Genomic DNA, 24,283 nt, shown 5'->3' with positions numbered 1-24,283 from the left:
ACTCTCCTCCCCCCCAACGAAAAAATTCACCCTGAACACGTCTATACACTTCCCAATAACCATTACTATATGCAAACACAGGTCAAAAAGTTTATATTTTGCAGCCCCTTCCACGGGGACTGTGGAGGAGTAAGTCCTACCCAAAGACACAGTTATTAGGTTTTTCGACAATGGTGAATAAAATGGCTATCAGAATTTTGATCCGGTGACTTTTGGGAAAAATGAGCGTGGGTGGGATTTAGATGCCCTCCAATTTTTGTCACTTAAAAAGGGCATTAAATCTTTAATTCCCGTTAGATTGAGCCCTCTCGTAACATTCTAGGACCACTGAGTCGATACGATCACCCCCTGGAAAAAAAAACAAATAAACACGCATCCCTGATCTGTCTTCTGGCAAAAAAAGCGAAATTCCACTTTTTTGTAGATAGGAGCTTGAAACTTCTACAATAAGGTTCTCTGATACGCTGAATATGATAGTGTAATTTTCGTTAAGATTATATGACCTTTAGGGGGTGTTTCCCCCTATTTTCTAAAATGAGGCAAATTTTCTCAGGCTCGTAACTTTTGATGGGTAAGACTAATCTTGATGAAACTTGTATATTTAAAATCAGCGTTAAAAGGCAATTCTTTTGATGTAACAATTGGTATCAAAATTCCATTTTTTAGTTTCGGTTACTATTGAGCAGGGTCGCTCCTTACTACAGTTCGTTACCACGAACTGTTTGACTGTAAGCTATAGAGTAGCTTATGTAATTAATTAAAAAAGAGACTTGGTTTTTAAACAAATTAAAAATTCGTGTTAAAAATTCAAATGAGCATAACAAATTTGTTTAATAATTCAAACCTAAAACTGACCTAACCTACAAAGGTAATGCTACGAATGCAAAAAAAATGAAACCCAGAACAAGCACGAGTTATAATGAATAATCGGGTAAAACTTAAAACAAACATAAATTACCACAAATAAGAGTAGGGCTACCCCTTTAAAACCGTTACTTTTCAGAACCCTATCTCCATATTTAATTTCTTAAGTTGCTCTTGAACCGGGAATTAAGGCTACTAGTTTCCGACTGATAAAATACAACAAAGTTTTTGGTTCATTTCTGGGACCCCTACCACCATCCTTTTCCAATACGGGTGTAATCAATTCCCTTTGTCCTGCTAACGATCATTGAAAGTTTCAAGCCAATTGGAACAAAAGTTCTTTGACCTTTTAAAATACGATTTTGAGAGGGTCCGTGCTCTAAGCTAAAGTTTTTCTTGTATATTAAGGTTTGCTTGACCAGGAACTGCATTTTGAGGTTTCCATTTAGAAAACAAAACTTTGTTGACACTTTTTAGAACCCCATTTAAGGGTGAACCAATTATTATTATTTTCTTTCTTTTTACGAGTTGTAGTCCCTGATCCAATGATTTTCGAATATAAGCCGAAAAAACATTTTCTGTGCTCAGTTTTTTCGGCTTTGTGCAGACAATCTTTCAATTTTGCTTGTATATTAGGGTATTCATGGCAGAAGAACTAAAGAATGCAAGTTTCAAGCCGATTGAAAAAGTTTAGAGCCGTATAGGGCAAGGCAAGCCCCTAGCCTGAAACTATTTTTTTTTGTACATTAGGGTCCCTTTTGCCAAGAGACTTATGGTTTTAAGACTTAGGCTCTTAAAGAAATTTCGCTTTTTTTACCTTTTTTGTGTACTGTTTTGGAGAGAACCAATATTTTTTTCTTTATTGTTTCCTTCTGCATTTGGGTCCCCTGAACACAAGGAAATAATTTCCCAAGGATATGTTTCGAATCATTCAGAGAAAGTTTTCAGTCCTTTCTGCAGCCATATTTTCTTAAGAAGAGTGGAGGGGGGAGTCTTTGACCCCAAACAAAACTTTTTTTTATTAATTCCCCCCTTGGCCCAAGGACTTGTAGGTTAAAGTTTCGACCTAACCAGGAAAAAAGACCGTTGGCTCATTTTCGGTCCCCCTTTAACAGGCTCCCCTAAAAAGTATTAAAAAGTACAGTTTCAAACATATCAGACACCGAACAAGAAATATACCCAGTTGTTCCCCTATAAAACTTACTTGAAAAAATGGGTAAATCGGATAATTTATGGCCCTTTTCCCAAGTACTGTTGGGACCATGTCTTCCCCGGAAGCATATTTATAGCAAATTTCATCTATTTTGGACAAAATCGCAATTAAGGGGAAAATTGAATTAAATCAGAAGACACTATGTACATCCATCTTGTCAAAACGGTGTATATACAATATCATAGTCAGTGCAATAGTGCTGCTAAGTAAAGAGCTATGTTGGCACAATGTAATTTATTTTTTATTATTATTTTTGTTTAGATCAGGGTACTTCGTATCGAAGGAGTTGTCAAAGCAGCTTCAGAAAGGACTCATTCGATTGAAAATTGAAAGGGCTAGTTCCCTTTTTAATAATCGAAAATAATTGGAGGACAACTAACCCCCCTCCCACATCCACCATTTCCTCAGACACATCCAATCAAATTTTTGAGATAGCCATTTTGTTCAGCGTAGTTAAAAAGTCCGAGAATTATTTCAGAGAATTATGTCGTATAAACTTCAGAGAGGGCTTATTAGACTGGTAATCATAAGTTCTAGTGCTCTTTTTAAGATTCAAAAGGATCACAGGGCAGATGCCCCCACACCTCCTATTTCCACAAAATTTATCTGATATAAATTTTTAGATGACCATTTGTTGTCGTAGAAACTTCGAACAGACTCATTTGAGTGGAAACTGAAATGACTAGTGCCCTTTTCAATTTTCAAAAGTAATCGGGGGGCAACAAGCCCCCCCCCCATGTTCATTGATTCTCAATACACATCTAATCGAAATTTTGAGATATTCATTTTGTTCAGCGTAATTGAGACGTCCAGGAATGGGGTGTTTGAGGAAGACACGCCCCATCCCTAACCGAAAGGGTTGTAAGTTATGCCCAGAGGGCATATAAGGTTTTTATGGAAAGTATGTTCATAAAACTCTGAAGGGGGCTCTTCGAATTGTGAAACAGATGTTCTAGTCCCTTTTTAAGAGTCAACGTGATATCGGGACGCCCCCCCCCCACGTCGCAATCTCCACAAATACATCCTATAGAAACTTTGTGATAGGCATTCGTTCTAAAATAGTCCACAGGTCACATAATAAGGTCTTTGTGATTGACAGAATCCCTCATAGTCTGGGGGTAAGGTTTGTTAGTTATGCCCAAAGGATATATAGGGTTTTTACGGAAGGGGTGGTCGTGTGAACTTTAGAAGAGGCTCATTTGACTGTGAATTTATAGTTACTGTTCTTTTTAAGATTCAAAGATGATGAAGAGGAACTAGCCCTCTCCCCTACCTTACATCCTTTTTTCCTAAAACGTATTTACTTAAAATTGTGAGAGCCATTTTGTTACCAATAGTCCAGAAATCGTATAACAATGTCTTTAGGCTGGACTTAATCCCTCAGAGCCCATGGGCAGGGGATGAAGTTGTGCCCGGACCATATAAAGCTTTTATTGAACGTGTAATCATATAAAATAATGAGACGGATTGGATGGAGCTCGTTTGGAAATTTTAGTGCCCTTTGAATGGTCAGAAGGAAATGGAGGTAATCAATCCCCGCCCCCTAAGCCTATCATTCCACTAATTCGATCGAAATTTTAAGAGAACTATTTTGTTGAGCATTGTTAAAAAGCTTAGTAATTATGTCTATGGGGATGTCAACCTCCCCACAGTCCTCAGGACAATTGCTACAATTAAGGAAATTTGTTCATTTGTGTATACACCTAGCATATGTTAGTGATATGGGTATGCGTGTTTGAATTTTACTTTCCAAAAGACGGAGGACATTCAAGTGAGCCTTTCAAAGAATGTTGAAGAGAGTGTTGAGCTAAATCAAAACGCGTAATGTGTGTACGGATTGTCAAAAGGCCGTAACACAGGAATTACTGAGCATATTAATATGGAAAATTCAAGAAATGGTAAGGAAGGTGATCAAATAGATAATATTTACGCGCTACCAAAACTACTACATCTACCACTCCTACTACTACCACACTACTCCATTTGCAGTACTGAGGGAAAATTTGAACAAAATCAGAAGACGGCTCTGTGCATGCATATTGTCAAAATGGCATATCTCAAGAATTGATTTGGGCATTAAGTTGGAACTTTCAGATAATGCTTAAAGGGGAAGATCATCTCACAGAAAGGCAGCAGTGCACACTACTGCTGATACTACTGTTACTCTTACATTTACAACTACTACTGCTACTTCTACGACAACTATTTATAAGGCTAAGAGCATTCAGATGAAAATTTCAAGAAGTATATGAGCATGCATGTTATCAAAAGAACATATCAGCAATGTCATAGCAACGGCTAATTGTATTATGTTAAAATATATAGGATTTGATGAGAGGGTTCTACTGACCAAAAGGCAATATGTGTTACTACTACTACGGGTTTATACTACAGCTATTCAATACTATTAATAGCAATATCAATAATACTACTGTGACTACTATTACAACTATGCTTAAAGGTATGAAAGTGAAATTTTCAAGAAATTTTGAGGGGGAAGGTGAACGGAATCACAACACGCCGTGAAAAGGGTATAACAGCAATATCTTTGGAAGGGCTTGGTGTGTGAAGGTGAAAATAACTGAGCTTGTTGTAAGGGACGTTGAACTAACCAAAAGAAAATATTTGCATCCTAATGCTAGTGCTTCTATTCATACTACTGCTACTGCTACCATTATTGCTCCTTCTCTTCCTACTGCTGCCACTAAAGCTTAGGCTACTACAATTAATTTTAATGCTATTCTACTACTACTACTGTTAAAACTAAGGATATTAAGGAGATCAAGGATATTATCCTACAAACATGACTTTATATCAATAAATTAGCCCATAATAAAACCAAAATGACTTAGAGCTGTAGAATGAATATCACTATATGTTTAAACTTTGGTCTACTTTCATTAGCTCTTCATCTTAGTTATGTTTTCTTTCTTTTTCTGTTGGCGTTATGACAAATAAAAACACACTGCTCAAAATAATAACTGTTTCCAGTAACGCTCAAACAACGTTTTTGTGTTTAAAAGGCTTAGGGGGTGTTGGCCCTTCTCTATCAATATAAGTATACATTTAAAACTTGTTTATATATTAAAATTAATATATATTATTCCTTTAATTGCCCGATAACTGGAAAAAATCTCAAATAAAACTACAAGCTGACTTGAACAATCAAGTCAGACTTAAAACGAACAGAAATCACCATAAGCAGTATTTTCAAGGGTTTTCAAGCTCTTCATGGAGATTCCCATGAACTTGTATATATTGCTATAAAAATAAATCTTTATATCATTAAGATGAATCAAAATAATAGTCTATATTTCTTAATCAGTGTTGAATAGTAGTTTTGGCTCTAAACACTTTTTTCTTCAAAACGCGCGGTTTTATACTTTCGGATATAGACCATGGTTCACTCTTAGTGACTATATAGACCATCGATATAGACCATGGTTCACTCTTAGTGACTATATAGACCATCGAATAGACCATGGTTCACTCTTAGTGACTATATAGACCATCGATTTGGACCATGGTTCACTCTTAGTGACTATATAGACCATCGATATAGACCATGGTTCACTCTTAGTGACTATATAGACCATCGATATAGACCATGGTTCACTCTTAGTGACTATATAGACCATCGATATAGACCATGGTTCACTCTTAGTGACTATATAGACCATCGATATAGACCATGGTTCACTCTTAGTGACTATATAGACCATCGATATAGACCATGGTTCACTCTTAGTGACTATATAGACCGTCGATATAGACCATGGTTCACTATATAGACTATAGACCATGGGTCACTCTTTGCTAGGTTGCTGTTATCCCTGCAAACATGACCTTATATAAATAAATGAATCCATAATAAAACCAAACTGGGAATTGCAAGAATGAATATCCCTATATATTTAAAATTTGTTCTACTTCATTAGCTTTCATCTTAGTTATTGTGGTGATTTCTTTCTTTTTCTGTTGACGTTATGACAAATAAAAACACACTGCTCGAAATAATGACTGTTTTCAGTAACGCTTAAATGACGTTCGGGCGTTTAAAAAGCTTAGGGGGCGTTAGCCCTTCTCTGTCAATAGATAGGTAGATAGATAGATAGAGTGTATTTTAAAGCCAAATATACTGCTATGAACACGGTACAATAACATAAACAAAGGCACAAGTAACATAAACTTTGATCAGCGATCATCATAAAACGCTTAAATGAAATACTGCATTAACCTAATGCTAGTAGCCTACTTAATACTTGAAAAAACGGCCATTAAAAAGAACACTTAACACTCGCAAAAATACATAAATAAAGTGTTACATTTACTTTATACTGAGGTTTTTTTTTTTTATTTAACAAAATTTCCAGATAACTTGCCACTCTACAAACAAAATGGAGATGATGTAGCCTACTATTTAAGCCACCTGGAAGTATCAACTCATTATTTCCAAATATTCCTTCCCTTATCGTAGAGAGCCCCTGGCACCGACTTAAGCAATGCACTAAATAATCCTCTTTAACTCTGCAAAGCGGGCAAGTATATCTGTCTTCATCGGAACATCTTTCTTAGAATATTTTATAAATCTTGCACCGTTGGCAGACGGTTAGCCCTGAGCTGCAACCAGAACGTCAAATATCTATCTGGTAAATTCAGCTTAAAATAGAACTCCTGCCCGTAAACCACCTTAACATCCTTATAAAACTTCAAAGTTTTCGATTTTTTTATCTCCTCACTCCATTTTTGAATCATTTGATTCTCTAGTACTATCTTAATCTCATTCTCTTCATTCCAAACAAAGGAAAACCCTGTTTTGTCTAAAATGTCTTTCATTTTTAGTGGCCATGATCTTTTTTCCCCTGCGAGAGTAAATCTTCATAAGCTGCCCTAAGCAGCCTGTCACTCGGTAACTGGACGACTCTCAACCAAATTTTAATCATTGAGACTAGTCTGTAATTTATTAGCGGCCATATACCTAGATCGCCATTTAAAAACTGGGAATGAGTTGTTCTATGTAGTCCAAACAATATTTTATATATTTATACTTATAACAATATAAGTATATATTTAAAATTTGACCAACTTTCATTAATTCTTTCGTCTCAGTTGTTGTGGTGATTTTCTTTTTTTTTTCTTTTTTTTTTTGACGTTAGGCAAATTAAAACAGGCTGTTCGAAACAAAAACTGTTTCAGTAACGCGCATACAACGTTCTGGAGTTTAAAAGGCTTAGGACATTAGCCTATATCTTGTTTCTGGTAATTTATATTTTTTTAAGTTTAACTCGATTATTCATTGTAACTTCTGATCATTTTGGTCTCATCTATTCATTGATTGTGATTTATATTTGTTTTAATTTAAATTACTATCTAACTTTGCTTCTGCTTGTCTTTGGTTTAATGTAACACTTTACTTTCCTTGATAAGCTTCTTTTTTGCTTTTTTTTTTAATTAATCACATTGAAAGATCACCATAATAAAATATAATGATAACAGAATAATCGAGATATACGACGTTCAATATATTGAATGATTAAGATAACATAATAACGTTTTTTCCCTCCTTGATATTTTTTCAAAATAGATTAAGGCTCCTTGTCATTTAACCTTTGATCTCATGGGAAAACATATTTCACGATGTCAACTTCCACACTTCCAGATGGCGTATAAGATCATGACCTAAGACGTAAGAAAATATCCAACATCCTGATATAGACCGCCAATTTGAAATCCCATTTTACGATTTTTTCTTCCGATGAAGCTTGGAGAGAGCCTATTAGATAATTACTCGAGAGTCTAAACAAGACGAAAATAATAAGGGGTGTTTCTGTTATAAACTAGTGGGGGGAATTATACTAGACATGGGTAATTGGTAAGGATGTGGTAAGGATGGATAATTGTGGTAAGAATGGGTAATTGGTAAGGATGTTAAACTGGTGTGAGATTTGGTCACAAAATGTGTTTTTTGCATTTGTTTCGAAATTTATTAAAGCGAGATAAAACAAAAATATGCTATAAAGTTGTGCGGGGGATTAAATTTGACGTAAAAATTGCTAATGATTGTCTTAAACGGTTTTTACGTTTGGTCAGAAGATGTACAACTTTGTGACATGTTTGAAAGTGAAAAAATTACTTTAAGATTGTTGTATTAAACTATCTAAGTCAATCCGTTAAAAATATGAATACCTTTAGTTACAATAGGAAGTTGTTGAGCCACTATAGATGGCTTCCCTAATTGACATCATAAAGAAAGATTTAACAGATATGTGAACTTCCTGGGAGGAAATGGGAACTTCGTGTAAAGAGGATGGCTTTGAATAGCTTGGGATGGAGGAGGAGCATCCGTAGCTGGGTTGCTCTCAGGCGACTTGGTGCGGTAGTGAGTTGTTAGTAGTAATGTAAAAAATGCTGCATATTATAAAGGAAGAATTTGACTGTTTTAGGTGTTTCTTTTAGTTTTATGTATATCCTACGGGGCCCTTAGGATGGCCCTGATATGGGCCCATCAGAGGAGAAGCGTGGTGGCGATGGTGAATTGTTACAAACATGGCTTTAACCATAAAAAATGAGCATTAAATTAGGCATTTTAGCAATCTAAAAATGCCTCTCTTTTTGTTTTAAAATGTCTCCTGGAGAGCCACTTCTCAAAACCTTTACTTTGTTTTGCTACAACAATCAGGCGTCTGTAAAACGCCAAATGAAACAAGGCTAAGGTATTACTTAAGGCTCCATGACGTCTGCTCAGTGAAAAGCAAGTGGTTGTAGAGGCGGTAAATGTTAGTACAATGTTATCATAGAGAAACAGAGCGACTAGTTGTAAAAAAATTTCGCGACTGAATTATTTCTCCTTCTTTTTTCTGACTTAAAATTTCATACTGAGAACCAATCAAGGGGAATTTAACTTTTCATACTTTCTCATGGCTTAGACACTTAAAAATTTCACACAGGAGAGCCAATCACTTTTAAAAAGGGCAGGGCAAAATCTCACTTGTTCTCCTTGATGATTTGTTCTTATATTTCTCTTTCTCTCTTACAGAGCCGCCTCAACTACAGCTCGATGCTTATCAAAGTCAAATGATCACTGGTCTTGGCTTAGATGTCAAATTAATTTGTCCAGTAAAGTCAAGAACTGGAAATTTAATCGTTGAGTGGAGCAAAGATGGAGAGGTTGTGCAATCGGACTTTCATAGAATCAAAATAGCAGGAAATATGCTTCGAATTAAAGAGGCAAGAAAAGATGATGGCGGCCGTTACAAGTGCACTGGTGTAAATGGATTCGGTTCAGAAAGTGTATTTTTAGATTTGATTGTCCTAGGTATGTCTAAAGTAATGTCCTATACAAATCAGCAACTCTCGTTGATTATAGTGTTTTCCTCTCAGAAATAATCATCATGTAGTATTACTCAAACTCCTTAAACTCCATTTGTCACAATATTGTTTTAAGTATGTTATTGTTTAAGTCTGCTTTTTAAGTTCTGCGTTTTAAGTCTGTTATTGTTTAAGTTATTGTTTAAGTCTGCTTTACAATGAGATATAAAGACACGCTTGGTTGATTTATTAGACCCTGGTACCTGACATCCGACGTGATATAAAGTTCACGCACAACCAAATTAAATGGAAATAATGCGACAAATCGTGAAAACCACGTGTTTTTAAAGGGTAGGTGGCCGCGCGTTCAAAGGTATCCACCCAACCTACGTTCTTGAATTAAACCCATGTCTGAATGCACTGTAGTCGCTAGCGTTAAACCTAACTCAGCTTACTTTTGGGTGCTGCTGAGGTGTTTTCATTAATAATGCGCTAATCTAGTGATTAAATCAAACAGTTCGTGGTAACGAACTGTAGTAAGGAGCGACCCGGCTCAATAGTAACCAAAACTCTAAAAAACGGAATTTGATACCAATAGTTACATCAAAAGAATTGCATTTTAATGCTGATTATAAATATATAAGTTTCATTAAGTTTAGTCTTACCCATCAAAAGTTACGAGCCTGAGAAAATTTGCCCTATTTTAGAAAATAGGGAGAAACACACCCTAAAAGTCATAGAACCTTAACGAAAATCACACCATCAGATTCAGCGTATCAGAGAACCCTACTGTACAAGTTCCAAGCTCCTATCTACAAAAATGTAGAATTTTGTATTTTTTGCCAGAAGACAAATCGCGGATGCGTGTTTATTTGTTGTTGTTTTTTTTGTCTTTTTCCCCAAGGATGATCGTATCGACCCAGTGGTCCTAGAATTTTGCAAGAGGGCTCATTCAAACGGAAATGAAGAGCTCTAGTGCCCTTTTTAAGTGAACAAAAAATTGGAGGGCACCTAGGCCCCCTCCCACGCTCATTTTTTCCCAAAGTCGTCAGATCAAAATTCTGAGATAGCCATTTTATTCAGCATAGTCGAAAAACGTAGACGACTTACTCCCCCACAGTCCCCGTGGAAGGGGCTGCAAGTTGCAAGTTTGCATATAGTAATGGTTATTGGGAAATGTACAAACGTTTTCAGGGGGATTTTTTGGTTGGGAGGAGGGGCTGAGAAGAGGGGGTTATGTGGGGGAAACTTTCCATGCAGGAAGTTGTCATGGGGGAAGAGGATTTCCATGAAGGGGGTGCAGCATTTTCTAGCATTTTTTTTTAAACAATGAAAAAATAAATATGAAAAAGTTTTTTCATCTGAAAGTAAAGAATAGCATTAAAACTTAAAACGAACAGAAAATATTACGCACATAAGGCGTTCACCTCCTCTTAATACCTCACTCTTTACGCTTAAGTATTTTTAGTAATTTCAATTATTTATTCTACGGCCTTTGTGATTCAGGGGAAAAAATTTAAGCTTTAGTGTAAAGAGCGGGGTATTGACGAGTGGGCGAACCCTCTCATATACGTAATAAAAAGATACGAATATAGAGGTTTGTTACGTAAGCTAATTCGTAAGTTACGTATATCTTTCACTAATGAAAATGTCCGTAAAAAATTAAAAGTTCTAGTTGCCTTTTTAAGTACCCAAACAATTGGAGGGCAACTGGGCCTCCTCCCGCTCCTTTTTTCTCAAAACCATTCGATCAAAACTATGGGAAAGCCATTTAGCCAAATAAATAAATATCCAAATTTCGCTTTAATTATTCATCTGCGGAGAGCCGAAATCAAAACATGGATTAAATAAAAAAAAACGCTCAGAAATTAAATAAAAAAAAGTGTTTTTAACTGAAAGTAAGGAGCGACATTAAAACTTAAAACGAGCAGAAATTACCCCGTATATGAAAGGGGCTGTTCTCTCTTCAACGCCCTGCTCTTTACGCTAAGGTTTTTTACTGTTTTAAAAAGGAGGCTTGAGAGAAAGAGTCAAAAATTTGTTTCTAAGCTATTATATATTCATCTTATTTTGTTTCATTTCATTAGCTTTAATCGAACTTCACTTCCCGAGTGGCTATTATGTAACCTATAAATACCGGGGGGGGGGTGATTATAGTGGGGCTGCTTGCAAAAGTAATCAAATCAAAATACCAACTCTAGATATTGAATATTGAATTAAAATATACCTACAACGTAGTTTTTCCCCTGAGCCTAAACTAGTTGTCTCCGAATACAGATAGTTAAACCGGTTTTGCCAGATCTTGCAGATCAAAATTCTTGAGTGTGTTCTGAATAATGGGCAAGTACTAACGGAAATTTGGAAACAATCTATCCATCGAGAAAATCTTCATGATCTAATGATTCCAGAATATGTAAAAATTTGTTGGCTTTAAAAATAAATATTTCAAATCATGTAAAATATTTTCAGTTTAAATGTGTCCATCAAAAGCTATTTGCGTAAGTAGATTTGCATAATTTCCTAAAAAGTGGAAAAAGGAGGCCTCCAAAGTAACCCGATCTTGATAAAATTATACCACAAAATTTTGGAAGCCAAAGGATTCGTCTCAAGCGTGCGTGTATATTTGATTTTTTTTTTTTTTCCCTTTTTTCCAACTGGGGTAATCTTATTGAATTGGAGCTAGTAGAATTTTGCAAGGGAGTTCATTTGAACAGAAATTGAAACTTCTCATGGCTTTGTAAGACCAAAAGTGATATAAGAGTATCTAGGCCATCTCCATATCCTTTTATGGGACTGGGTCTATTGCAGTACAGTATGATATCGTGTTAAAGTTTCAAGGGATCCATTTTAATTAAAAAAAAAATAAAAAATGGAAATAGCTAGTGTGAATCGCACAGATTTGAGAAAATGGCCCAAAGTTTGGAAAAATTATCCGTTGTACATGGAAGGATTCATAATCTTCTGACAAAGCTAGGTTAATTGTGCATTGCTGAAATTGGAATTTTAAGAATATTTAGGTCAAGACTGTTTAATTCTTTTCAAAAGAAATTTTGGTATAACAACCAAACTTAATCAAATTTCTAGCTTCAAATGAATAAGTTTATTAATAATTTGCCCAAGAAAAGTGAGAGTTTTATACCTTTCTGGAATGTGGATCGCACCAAAATTTTATGCCTTAGGATCCGAAGGATTTTCTCTTTTTTAATCAAAGAAGCACAAACTGCAATTGTCATATTCTTGGCCCAAGGGCTAATTGATCAACTTTGGGAGATGTGTGAGTATAATGTAATATTTTGAGTTGAAGATTAACGAATGAATTAATTTAGTACTCGGCCAGCAGCGCACGTGAGGTAACCCCAACATGGGCAAAAAAAACATGTCGCCCTGATAAAAATATATCTCTGATAAAAAATACAGAAAAGAGTGGTAAAAGCTGAATGAACTAAAAGAGTGACTGAAACTTATTGACAGTGATGGTAATTCAGCATACTAATTCAGCATACCCAGTACGTAGATCCACTTTAACGGCTCACTTGGCTGACCTTATGTGCCATGCAAAAGGAATAAAGCACAAAAAAAGATGAAAAGAATTTTGCCACCAGATAGAACACCTACACTAGAGGGTAATGGAATATTGTAGTCCTATGGGGTTAACACATATCTATATATCCTTTTTTAAGAAATTGTGGTTGAATGCATTTGGCTTAGAACAGGCTTAGGACTACTGCCCGATAATTTGATTCATTACAAGGAGTTTTTTATGTTCGCTATTTATGTTATTATTGTTTTTACCTATATTTGTTATTTATGTTAGACATCAGTCAGCGAAGCTGAAAATGATGAACACTGGTGTTCTGAGACTCATTGAAGTTTTAAGCACTACTAAATCGCTTTGATAAATATACTTTTTGATTTCTTTGACGAAATAGGGATTCAAGTAAATAACTGTGTAGGTTTAGGCACTGATGGAGCGAGCGATATGGTTGGCATTCACAATTCTTTGTATCCACGACTCCGTTAAAAAACGGGAAACCCAAATATTGTGCTATTTAAATGTATCCGCCATTCTCTTTATCTTTGTATATCAAAAGCTGGATTAGAGCTACCATCATCAATTGACTATATGCTTCTGCAAACTTATTCCTTGTATTTTGGTGAGCCCAATGTATGAGCCCACTGCTTACCAGCAATTTTACTTCCTACTTAAGAAGGGAGATAAAAATTGGTAGAAAAGGTGCTTGGGTCTTTTCTTGAACTATCCTCACATTTTGAGCGAGTAACTATCACTGAGTGATTTCAAGTGTCCTCCTCCTCAACGATATGTTCAAAGATGAGGCACATAAACTATACTTGCCATTCTTTAATCTGATTCTAAGGAAACTTCTGAAAACTAACTTCCTCTTCCAAAATACTTCTGCTAACGATTTTATCTTCTACAAGAAGTCGAATCTTTTATCCTCATCTTATTGAGACGAATCTTGCATATAAACCGCGTTTCAATCGATTTCAGTCTTGAACCTGGCCTTGATTCAATTTACATGCCCAACGCTGAAGTTGATTTTGGACTTGAATTCCAGCTTGCCCTTAACAACTCACCAAAGTCAAGTTTGGGGAAAGACGAAACTTTACGAAGGTACCATAACTTTCTGAAAGTTGTGGCCTGTGAGACACTGAAAAGCTATCCCATAACCTTATGCTCTTAAAGAAGATCAAAGTCTTCTCTCCTCAAATCTATCTGAATGCTGCTGTGAGCCCACGCTTCCAACAGCTGCCGCTTTCTCTTCTTAAAGGACGTGACCCTGGTGAACTGTAAATACAGTTTCAAAACTTGCTTCATCTGACTTTGACTAAATTGCCAGGGAAAGGACTGCAGGATCCTTGATCCTATACCTGCTTTGCTGAATAGATTTACCAATGACATGTATAATGACATCAAAAAACCAACGGATGAGAATGAAAATGAAGACGAAATTCTCAAGGAAATTTTGTGTGATATGAAGGAAGGGTTCTCTGTTTTCAAGAAGTTGAAATTATATTTTATTTGTTTGTTGCCTAACTCTTGTAAAGATCTTGGATACTAGTCGAATATAAAACTTGATTAAAAATTTATAAAATTGATTCTAAGTTAAATAAAAGAACCCATAATTAAAATAACAACTGGTACTTTTAAGGGCCTTACCAAGTAGACTGTTGTCTCAAATGTATGTCTTCGGCTGCTTTTTCATGACCCTGAAAAAAAATATCAGATCATTGTCATTCGCCTGCAATTTTGAAGATAGTTGCATTAATAACAGCCAGTCTAATTTCTCATCTTTGACTCCATTTTTCTTGTCGATTTTTAAGAATTTGTATTCTTAAAAACTGAAAACATTTCGTTCTCACAAATCAGTTGAAGAATTTATACCTTCTTGAAGCTTATAACTGAAATGTCATAATTACATTGCATAAGGAAGAAGAATTTGATGTCACTTATCTAAATGACTTTATTGAGAGAGGCGACCTTCAAGGACCATGCTTGTCTTTTGTTTTTCACATATTTCTCTTTTGTTCTTCATCAATATATCCCATCCAATAGTTATCTTTGTCAAATGCACCTTCAACTTCCTTTTTTCTGTGTAATTTAATCTATATTGTAAGACCAGTATAAAGAGTACCTATTTCTTTTTTTAGTTATTTAATTACAATTTCCATTGTTGATAGGGACGAATTCTGTACATTAGTCAGAATGTAATGTTTTTAGATGTTCTTTAGTTCTCGCTTTTATTTGATTCTCTGGCCTACCAGAGAACTGGAAAAAATATGTTTTTATCAAATTAAAGACTCAAAACAGAAAATTTTGACGACAAAAGTTAATTTTAGCTGTCAAGAAAAATGCTTTTCTGTTTCAGATTTCGGAATCTGTTATTGGAAATCTGTCAGTGAAGACTAAATTTTACCAATTTTCAGTTGTAGCTTTCGAAAAGGCAAAATGTACACAGTTTGTGCCCATCTGGTGACATTGTCTCTAACACCCTTGTTATGTTTTCTTTGCTTTTTTTGTTTCCACTCATGCCTGCAATATCTAATTTTCAGTTCATTTTGAACTCCACCCAAAAAATATTTAGTGAAATGCACCAATGGTGCATTTTCGCTTCCCTTGCTGCGCTATTTCAGCCACTCTGCTCAAGTAATTTGTCCTTTGTTTGCGTAGTGAGTATGACCTCAGTCTGGTAATACAGGAGCCGAATTTTGAACCAAGCTATAGCAACACGCTGCAGATGGTCGTTAATATGATACAAAACAATGCGACTGTAGTTTCAATCACTAGTGTATTTGGTTTTTTAGTATCAACTTAAAGAATATATTTTATAACCCTCTAGTATAATGAAGTGTTGTGCAAATCTTATTTTTAATTTATTAACAGGCTAATATTTTATAGATGAGGAAAATTCCAAAAAGATAAACTTGGCCTTCCTGCCTTCGACCATGTCCCAGCCAAAATACCTAACTAGAAATGTTGGTGATTATGTTAAGCTACCTTGCGAAGCTACAGGCATACCCACACCAAGAACGTTTTGGAAAAAGGTAACAGATGCTGATTCATTTCTGCTTTTCATAAAATTACAGATTTTTCCTGTGCTGTATCGTGATTCTTTTTGTTGTTAATACCTTTAAAATAACTCTCTCTCTCTCTCTCTCTTTCTCTCTCTCTCTCTATTTTTCTCTCTCTCTCTTTATTTGGTAGGCAAAATCGTAGCCAGTCGCTCAAAAGCAACAAAAATGTATGCAGTTTCACATTTCCGTCACTCAGTCTTTTTCTTTTCTTTTTATTCGTAGGTTTATAAGTAATCAATTGTTCAAAGACATAATTATATATATTACATTTTATGATCTTATAGATGCCTCGGCGTGGATCGGGAAAGTAAAAAGAATAAATGTAATAAAAAAAAGTATATGGTATGCGGTTGAATAAAAAATATCAAATTGTTGGACATAATTAGCACTATAAACATGTATCTAAAATTTTGTGCGGTATTCCAACGGAACTAGCATAAAAAGCAACAATTACAATGTAATTGTGCTAAATTTTTGAAATTAAGGCTCTATTTTATAAACAAAATCAATTTCTAGAGCTGTTAATGTAAAAATTGTTGCCATAAGCTCTACCAAATCGTAAAGTTCGGTAATAAGTACTACATTATACTTTTTCCCTTCTTTTACGGTGTTCTAGGGTCCAAATAAGCGGCTAACCTAACTCTCCATGAGTTATTTCTCTGAAGCATGTTTCGAATGGGAAATTTCTCCGTAAGTAGACTTTATAAACATAGCATTCAGATAACGAGTGAAAAATTCATTGTAAACTTCAAGTAACGTCGAGTTTTTCAAAGAACGAGTTTTTCAAAAAGTGCTAACAGGTTAAATCATTTTGATATTTTGTTCATTAAAAACAAAAACTTGTTAGGATAATAAGAATCTTTATCTTCTTTTTAAAAACTTAAATATGTCTGTTTGCATCCAGGACTCTTTCTAAAATATTATTTCGAAATCCTGAAGTGTCCATGTCGCAATTTTCTGGTGTTACTTGAGGAGGGCACATATGAACCAGTCTTAGCGAAAAAAATTATTCCATTGCCTTCAATGTGCGCTTATAAGCCTTTGACAGCAGTATCTAAAACAGACACGTATATAAGAATTTTCGGGGCGGGGGGCTATTGAAAAAATTACCTTATAATTTAAATAAGATGAGCCCAAAAGTAACGGAAAATTCTAGGGGCAGGGTCCCAACCTCAGTCGCTGCCTGCCGTCCAAAAAGTTGAAAGAACGGCTAGTTCTCGGTGCTTTATTCATTAACTAAAACACAATAACCAGAAAATGTTCCGTTTTAAAAAACATTCCATATTTGCTTTACGAAAATCAAATGAAGTCTAGGTCCATCAAAATTTCCTTTGAAATAACATTTGTATTTCAGTTGAAAATTAAAAAAGCTGGCTGATTATTGGTATAATCAGCACGTTACTTCACGCTACCAAAATGTAGGGAAGTATAAGTAAATTGATAAGTAATAAAATTGGATACTTTCGGTACTCAATTTTAGGATCCATACACCCCAAGCGCTACTTGCCAAGCACAGCTGAACCGTCCGGCATAGATGACGTTCGGATTCCGCACCAGGTTGCGGAAAGTGGCCACCCTTGAATTTTCTTTTGAAAGCTATATTAACTATTTCAGGACGGCATGATGTTATTAAAAACTGGTATGGCTACCGACGGCATCACTTCTCTTTTGTTTCCACGAGCAACAGTTGAAGATACAGGGAATTATGTCTGTTTTGCCCAAAATATTCATGGATCTATCAACACGTCTTATCATTTACAAATATTGGATTCTGCATCTTCTGGAAGTAAGAAATTCATTATTAGAACCTTTATTTATTTGAATTTAACAAATCATTGCTAAATATCATTGTTTTGCAGTTTTCTAAAAAAAAAGATGATTTGATTTTTATAAAAGTTAAGTTTTATTTGTAGAAAATAACCGAGCGAGAAAGGTTTTACTCAGAGCAGCCTCACAGGAAGGTCTGGAATTTTTGGGTCCGAAACACTGTATTTTTCTTACCCTCCCAACTGGAAAAATTGTATCGACACTTCACAATCAAATCCAATTGACAAGGAACTATGCTTTAAACATCAAAATTCTATAAAAAAAAACAAAAGAAACAGATAACTACTCAACTTTCATGCTAGTTTTTAAGCTCAATTTTGACAAAATATCCAATTTATGAAAATTTTCTCCTTCCTTTTTTGGAATAAGGAACTCTAAAAGAAAAATTCAAAGGCAATTGACAAAAAATACTAACGCCCCCTTCCAACACCGAGCATCCCATGACAAAATACTTGAAACAATCATAATAATATTTAGAAAGAAAATACCGTTTCACTGAGCTAAACAAAACACAGATGCTCTTTAACCACTTGAGACATAACCAAAATATAACTTTATAAAAAAGGAAAAAGAACACACATATACACATAATATATATTAGGCAGTTGTTTTTCTACAATCCACAAAAGATCTACCCACAACCCATTCTAAGCTTCAACTCGTGGAGTCGGAGGAAATGCACTTCACACTGTAGAAACAAATCTGCATATAGTGCATATAGAGAACACAGAATTTGGACTTTCCATCAAAGGTACCTTTGATGGTTTGCAGAGGTTTCCCTTGCAAAGGTACCATTGATGGTACCTCTACCATCAAAGGTACATTTTGACTTACATTTCTAACGCAGTAATTCCGTTATTTGCTGTTAAGCAAATCGTGATGAAACTTCAAAAGAAGGTCTTCCAGACAAGCGTTTCTTGTTTGCAAAGAAATATTAAATGATAAGATTGCTTAGGCTCTTTATTTCCCTAGGGTCAAAGGGATATGCTAGCACACAAAAAGTGGGTTTTGCAGGGGTGCATCTTGAACAAAATCTTTAGGGAGGGACAATGTGACAAGGGTGCAAATGAGCAAAATCTGGGGGGGGGGATGTGACAAGGGCGTCAATGATTGACCAAATTGACATATTTATTCTAAAAGAAAGTGACAAAAAACAGGGAAAGAGGGCACCAGAAAAATCTCGGGATTGGCCAAGGCCCCCCGAGATCCGACAGTAGGTGTTTTTGACGCAAAGAAATTTCCTATGAACTCATCTTCCTGCGTGTATGACGCAAATTAGATATTAACTGTATTCTATATCATATACTAAGACTTATGTGTTCTATATATATTCAATCTCAAATCCAAATTAATAAGATTGCGTTTGAGCCTCTTTTATCCGACTTATATACTTAATATTAACTTTCCCGGATGTAATCTGTAAAAGATAACAACAAATATTTATCCGGCAACTTGTCAACTGAAACTCTATAGGCAACTAGGCGAATAACAAGATTAGTCACTTTTCACAATTACTGTCTTTTTTTTATCTCCGCAAGTGATTTCATATATTTTTTCTATTTTTGAAAAAATTGAATTGTTTGTTTATGTATGACATAATTTGTCCTCATTTATCCTGCATTTTCTAGGGTTAGCAGGTGTAATATGTCTGACCGCTAATCCGAAGCGTTTCAAGTAGTGATCCTACTAACCTCTGACGTAATTCACGTCTCATGAAACGCTTAGGATCAGTAATTGGACTGTTTGGATTAGTAATCTTGGAATACTCGAACACACTATAAATGTCGCCAAGCGTGGTTTGCTTGCTGTTATGAAAACTCACGCTCTTGACACACTCATCACACACTATCAACTTAATAGTAAAAACTTTGACGCCCTAGCTTGAACCCAGGGCCTATGGACGCCACACTGTCAGCGCAGTGCTTAGCTGAAACAAGACTAAAATATTTTGACGTCAATTAGTCACCCTTCATTGCAGTGGAAATGGGAAAAGATTCATTACCCAACCCTTAAATTTGTGACATTATTTTGACAGAGTAATGGAGTATGTCAACATGTGTTTCTTACATTTGGTTTGTCATATTCTCGTTAAGCATGGCCATCTTCTGTCACAACGATTGATCATCAACAACAATGTAGACAGTGCCGTTTTTGGAGCAAATTTGGCCGGTTTGATTAACTCTGGAACCGGAAAATAAAGCTCCCGTAAGTCAGAAATCTGGCTTCTGCGACTGGATGAAAGGTTTCGCTGGGCGACTGGGCGAAGGCTCAATACCTTATGTGGATGCCCTTCATCCTAAATTGTGATTTACGATCGCTAACTTGTAATAAAGCTTATTGTCAAATTTAAAGACAAATATACGATGTTTAGAGGGGCACGCTTGCCATCTGACTAGTGAAGGGCAACCAGATAGAAAGCAAATTCAAGTCGCTGGTAGAAATTATTTTCATGTTGTGTAATTTAATCCCAAGTTCAAATTACTACCGTTATGACTAAAGCAATCTGTCATTCACGATCTCCAAATTTATAGTAAGACAATGTCAAATTTAAAAACAAATATACTATGTTTAGAGGGGCATGTTTGCCATATAACTAGTTAAGCCAACCAGATAGAAAGCAAATCCTGGTCGCTGGTAGAATTTTTTTTTTTTTGAATTTAGGCCCAAGTTCAAATTACTACCGTCATGGCTTAAGCAAGCTGTGAATCTTGCTTGAAGTTCTTTTTTTATTTCATCGGCTTAGTGGAAAAATAACGTTCTAGACCACAACTACTAGTGCCAATTTTTCCTCAATTTCAAGTAAAATTTGCCACCACAACTGGCAGTTGTATGCCGTTAAGTTACGGATTGTGTTTTATTGAAGACCGTTTGTATTTTACTCCACTAAGTTCATTCGGAGGAGTAAGGGGAGTTTACAAATTTTAACAGCGGGAAAATAAATGTATGGTAAAAGTTTGTAGAAACCGGGTATAAAATAATAAGGTTTAGAGTGAGAAAGATCTCACTTTCTAGTGTTATTGGAAAGAAGGGCTGAGATGGCTAGGACACGTATTATAGGTGAATGGTGACATATTGTCAAATATTGCACTTTTTGGTTGGGTATCTAGGGATAAATTAAGAGTAGGTCATTCCTGAATGGGTGTGGGCTTGAAATAGATTTTGAAAAACGAACTATTTGCTGAATAAAAAAATAGCTGAAATTGAGGTATAATCAGTCTCTTTCCATCCCTTTTTTTTCGTCTCTTCTCACTTTGGTTGCTCCTGTTCTTTTTTCCCCTTCATTACCAGTTTCCTGGTTATAGTTTTCTCGTTTTTCACTTAAGAAAAAAAATTAAACAAATTTGTAAACTTTAAAGGTGTTTAGCTTTTGCAGGCCATTTGTTCTCAGTTAATTTGTTTATATAGAGAATAAATGTCAATATTGGAAATAGAAACTGATTAAGACTTTCAAGTGAAATATATTTTCATAAATACAACTGTAGGGCTGGATTTTAATTAATTATCTAGCTCTTCTATGAGTCTCAATTTGTTTTTGTTAGTCTGAATCAATTCTTACAGGATAATAGCCTCCGACACGGCTACACCAATGAAAGCAAAGATAGTAATACGTCAACAGCTACCCTTAGGCCAATTTCCTATTATCACTATAAACCTACAAATAACGATCAAATAGGGATAAGTCCATTTATTTAGATAGTGAAAACAGATACAAAAGCCAAGATATTTCGATCACATATACAGTGCTGTATATCTGGTCGAAATATCTAAACTTTTATACCTGTTTTCACTGTCTAAGTAAATGGACTTATCCCCATTTGGACGTTTATTCGTTCGTTGTAGGAAGACAGTGTGATCTGGGAAAAGGATACCTGGTTTAAGGTATTGCATCGAAAATACACTAAGGACTTGCAGCATAGACACTAAAGAATTGCCCCTCACCCCGTCTCTGGGCTAAATACACCAAGAATTTGTTTTATAAAACTAGTAATTTTGCCAAATCTAATGTAGAGGGGCATGCTGCGCCTAATGCAGGCTCAACCTTTGCTGGAAGAGATGTACTGAAAGCTGTGGTCAAATAAGTAACTTCTTTTGCCGATATTTTGATGAAATATGTAAACATCTCTCACCTTTAATTTATTACCTTTAAATCAATCCCAACGGTGAAAAAAAGGAGAAAATAGCTGAGAAAATGGTGAAAAAAAGAAGAGTTCCTGTTTGTCATATTTTATGTTAAAACCGTTGTCACCGTCACGATTAGTGCAATTCTAGCCAAAATTTGCCTTCCTTCCTTCTTCCGAGAAATACTGGGATTTTTGGGATTTTTATTCCTCCAAACCACTCTAAAGAATAGTGTCTGAACTTTGATACCAGAAATCAGGCAATTTGTCCCCCTCCGATATCTGAGTCATCTGCGAATTGCTGCATTTAAAGTTTTCGTTTGTTTTTTTTTATCTCAATGACGTTACATTTCAAACGCTTCAAACAGATATATAAAATTTTATTTCGTTGATCACTTATCTTGTTCCTACTATAAATCTTTCCGTCTATTTAACACAGTACTTTCACTTTAAAACAACAGTCAAAGAGCGTTTTGGTACTATTTCATTTCCGCAAAACTAATTTCACCTAGGGAACCCCCAAAGAGGATGTCTTCCCCTCACAGTAATTCGCCGCTTACGATAGCTAACTTAGTATTAAAATTCCTTTTTTTCAAAAATAGAAGAAAAAACATGTTCATTAACACATTTTCATACCCCCCCCCCCCCAAATTTAAAATCCATTTAGCTTGTTTTAACACTATTGAAAATAATATACACTTGCTATCTATAGAAAATCATACAAAATAAGCTGAAATGACAAAGCATTTAAAACAATCAACATTGTAAGTTCATTTACAAAATTACTATGCTTCAAATATTTATTTTTGTCTTTTCATCCAGTATGTTGTTCTATGCAATTGTTTAAATACGAGCTAAAGAATAACAAACATTCGTACCAATTCAGAACTAAAAATAAAACCTGTTTTTAAAATTATTAGTTTTCAAAATATGTGCTAAAAATCTCTCGGTCAAATTTTCTCGGTCAAACTCTTTTTGAAGTCAAAATCACCATTTTATCCAATGAAACTTTAAAACTTTACAAATATTCCGTTTTTTTCTGTCTGTTTCAGATGGGAACAAACACCTTTACAACAACAAAACATATCGGTATTTCTTTTTTCTTTTCAATCTCTATCCCAAAATATAATTTTGTACTTTTCTTCACTCGTTTCTACCTTTACACCTTCCTCTGCATGCAATTCAAAACTTTATGATAATACTCTTTGGCTCCTGTGAATTCTTAAAATGTGTATAACAAACCGTTATCGAAAGGAGAACCACAGAAAGGGGACTGTGGGATTTTCATTTTGTATGAAACAGCTAAGGAAATTAACTTCCTTTTCCTGGTTTCGTATTGGCAATTCGTGTTGCAGCGAAAAGGAGTAATAAATAGCGAATGTGAGTTAACGGCTTTTTGCTGCGTGCGCGAATTTCCCACTCTTGTGTTTTTTCTTATGCAGTCCTGTGGTAACGTAAACCTGAGAAGGGATTTGTGTGGCCCTTGGGATATCCTTGATTGTGATACTCCTCCAAGCTTATGTTTGAAAATATTTTTGTTTTTTATTTTTCCATGACCTGCTGTAATTGTTCCCCTATAATTCGCATCCATAAAAAGGGTATAATTAATTTTTTTTTGGTTTGACTAATAGACTTTCTCTAACTCATTCAGGGCTTTCTATCATATTCTTGCGGTACTTTCAATTTCAGTTTTTAAGTTACTTTAATTTTCATGTTAAATGTAACTCTTTCTTCGTCATCATTGGGAGAGGTGGCTAGCCTATCCTCACCTCCGCAAGTCCATACCTAATCGAACTGAGCGCACAGTCGGCAATTCTGTCACATTGTAATTCGTTTAAGGCAGTGTTTTATTATAACACAGATTACGCTATAATTAAAACCCTGCCCCAAACTAATTACAATATACACATTTCCATCTTGCCTATCTATGTCGAAATTTTTACTCCTGTTTCTTAAGAATTAATTGGCATTTAGATTAGATATCATAATTTGGAAACTTTTTAGAGACTTCAAACATCTATGAGCTGGCTCTATGAATATATTAGGGGTTTGAACTTCCTCATTCCATAAATTTTTAAGGATGTTGATTTTTTTTTTTTTAAACAGGCCTGTTTGGCATCCCAACAATTTTCAGGAGAGTTTTTTGGGCAGACATGGAAACTGTGGCACATTAAGTTGACATTTCGGAACAGGTTCAAGATGTCAACTGTTTAAATAGTTATTAAATCGTCATAAATTAGTTCTAATTAGCCGGCAGTTCCGTGAAAAGTCAAGCTTTTCTTTACTGTTATGAAGGGTGAGGCAGAAACCTATTCCCCTGGTATTTCCCCTAAAATATTTTCTTTGGTCAGACTTAGCT

The 24,283-nt window shown here is 35.2% G+C and overlaps 1 protein-coding gene across 1 annotated transcript in view; it reads left to right on the top strand.

The window, feature by feature from the left end:
• LOC136024824 (fibroblast growth factor receptor-like 1) overlaps positions 1-24,283 on the top strand; it is a 63,581-nt gene that overhangs the window by 21,073 nt on the left and 18,225 nt on the right. The window contains exons 3-5 of the mRNA XM_065700304.1: positions 9,114-9,392; positions 15,804-15,949; positions 17,594-17,765. Coding sequence (XP_065556376.1) covers positions 9,114-9,392; positions 15,804-15,949; positions 17,594-17,765 — 597 coding nt within the window. The remainder of the gene's footprint in view (positions 1-9,113; positions 9,393-15,803; positions 15,950-17,593; positions 17,766-24,283) is intronic.

The sequence above is a fragment of the Artemia franciscana genome, chromosome 3 (genome assembly GCF_032884065.1).
Source record: "Artemia franciscana chromosome 3, ASM3288406v1, whole genome shotgun sequence".
Classification (NCBI taxonomy): Eukaryota; Metazoa; Arthropoda; class Branchiopoda; order Anostraca; family Artemiidae; genus Artemia; species Artemia franciscana.
Note: the sequence above shows the minus strand (reverse complement) of the source record. Positions and strands in the feature narration are given on the sequence as shown.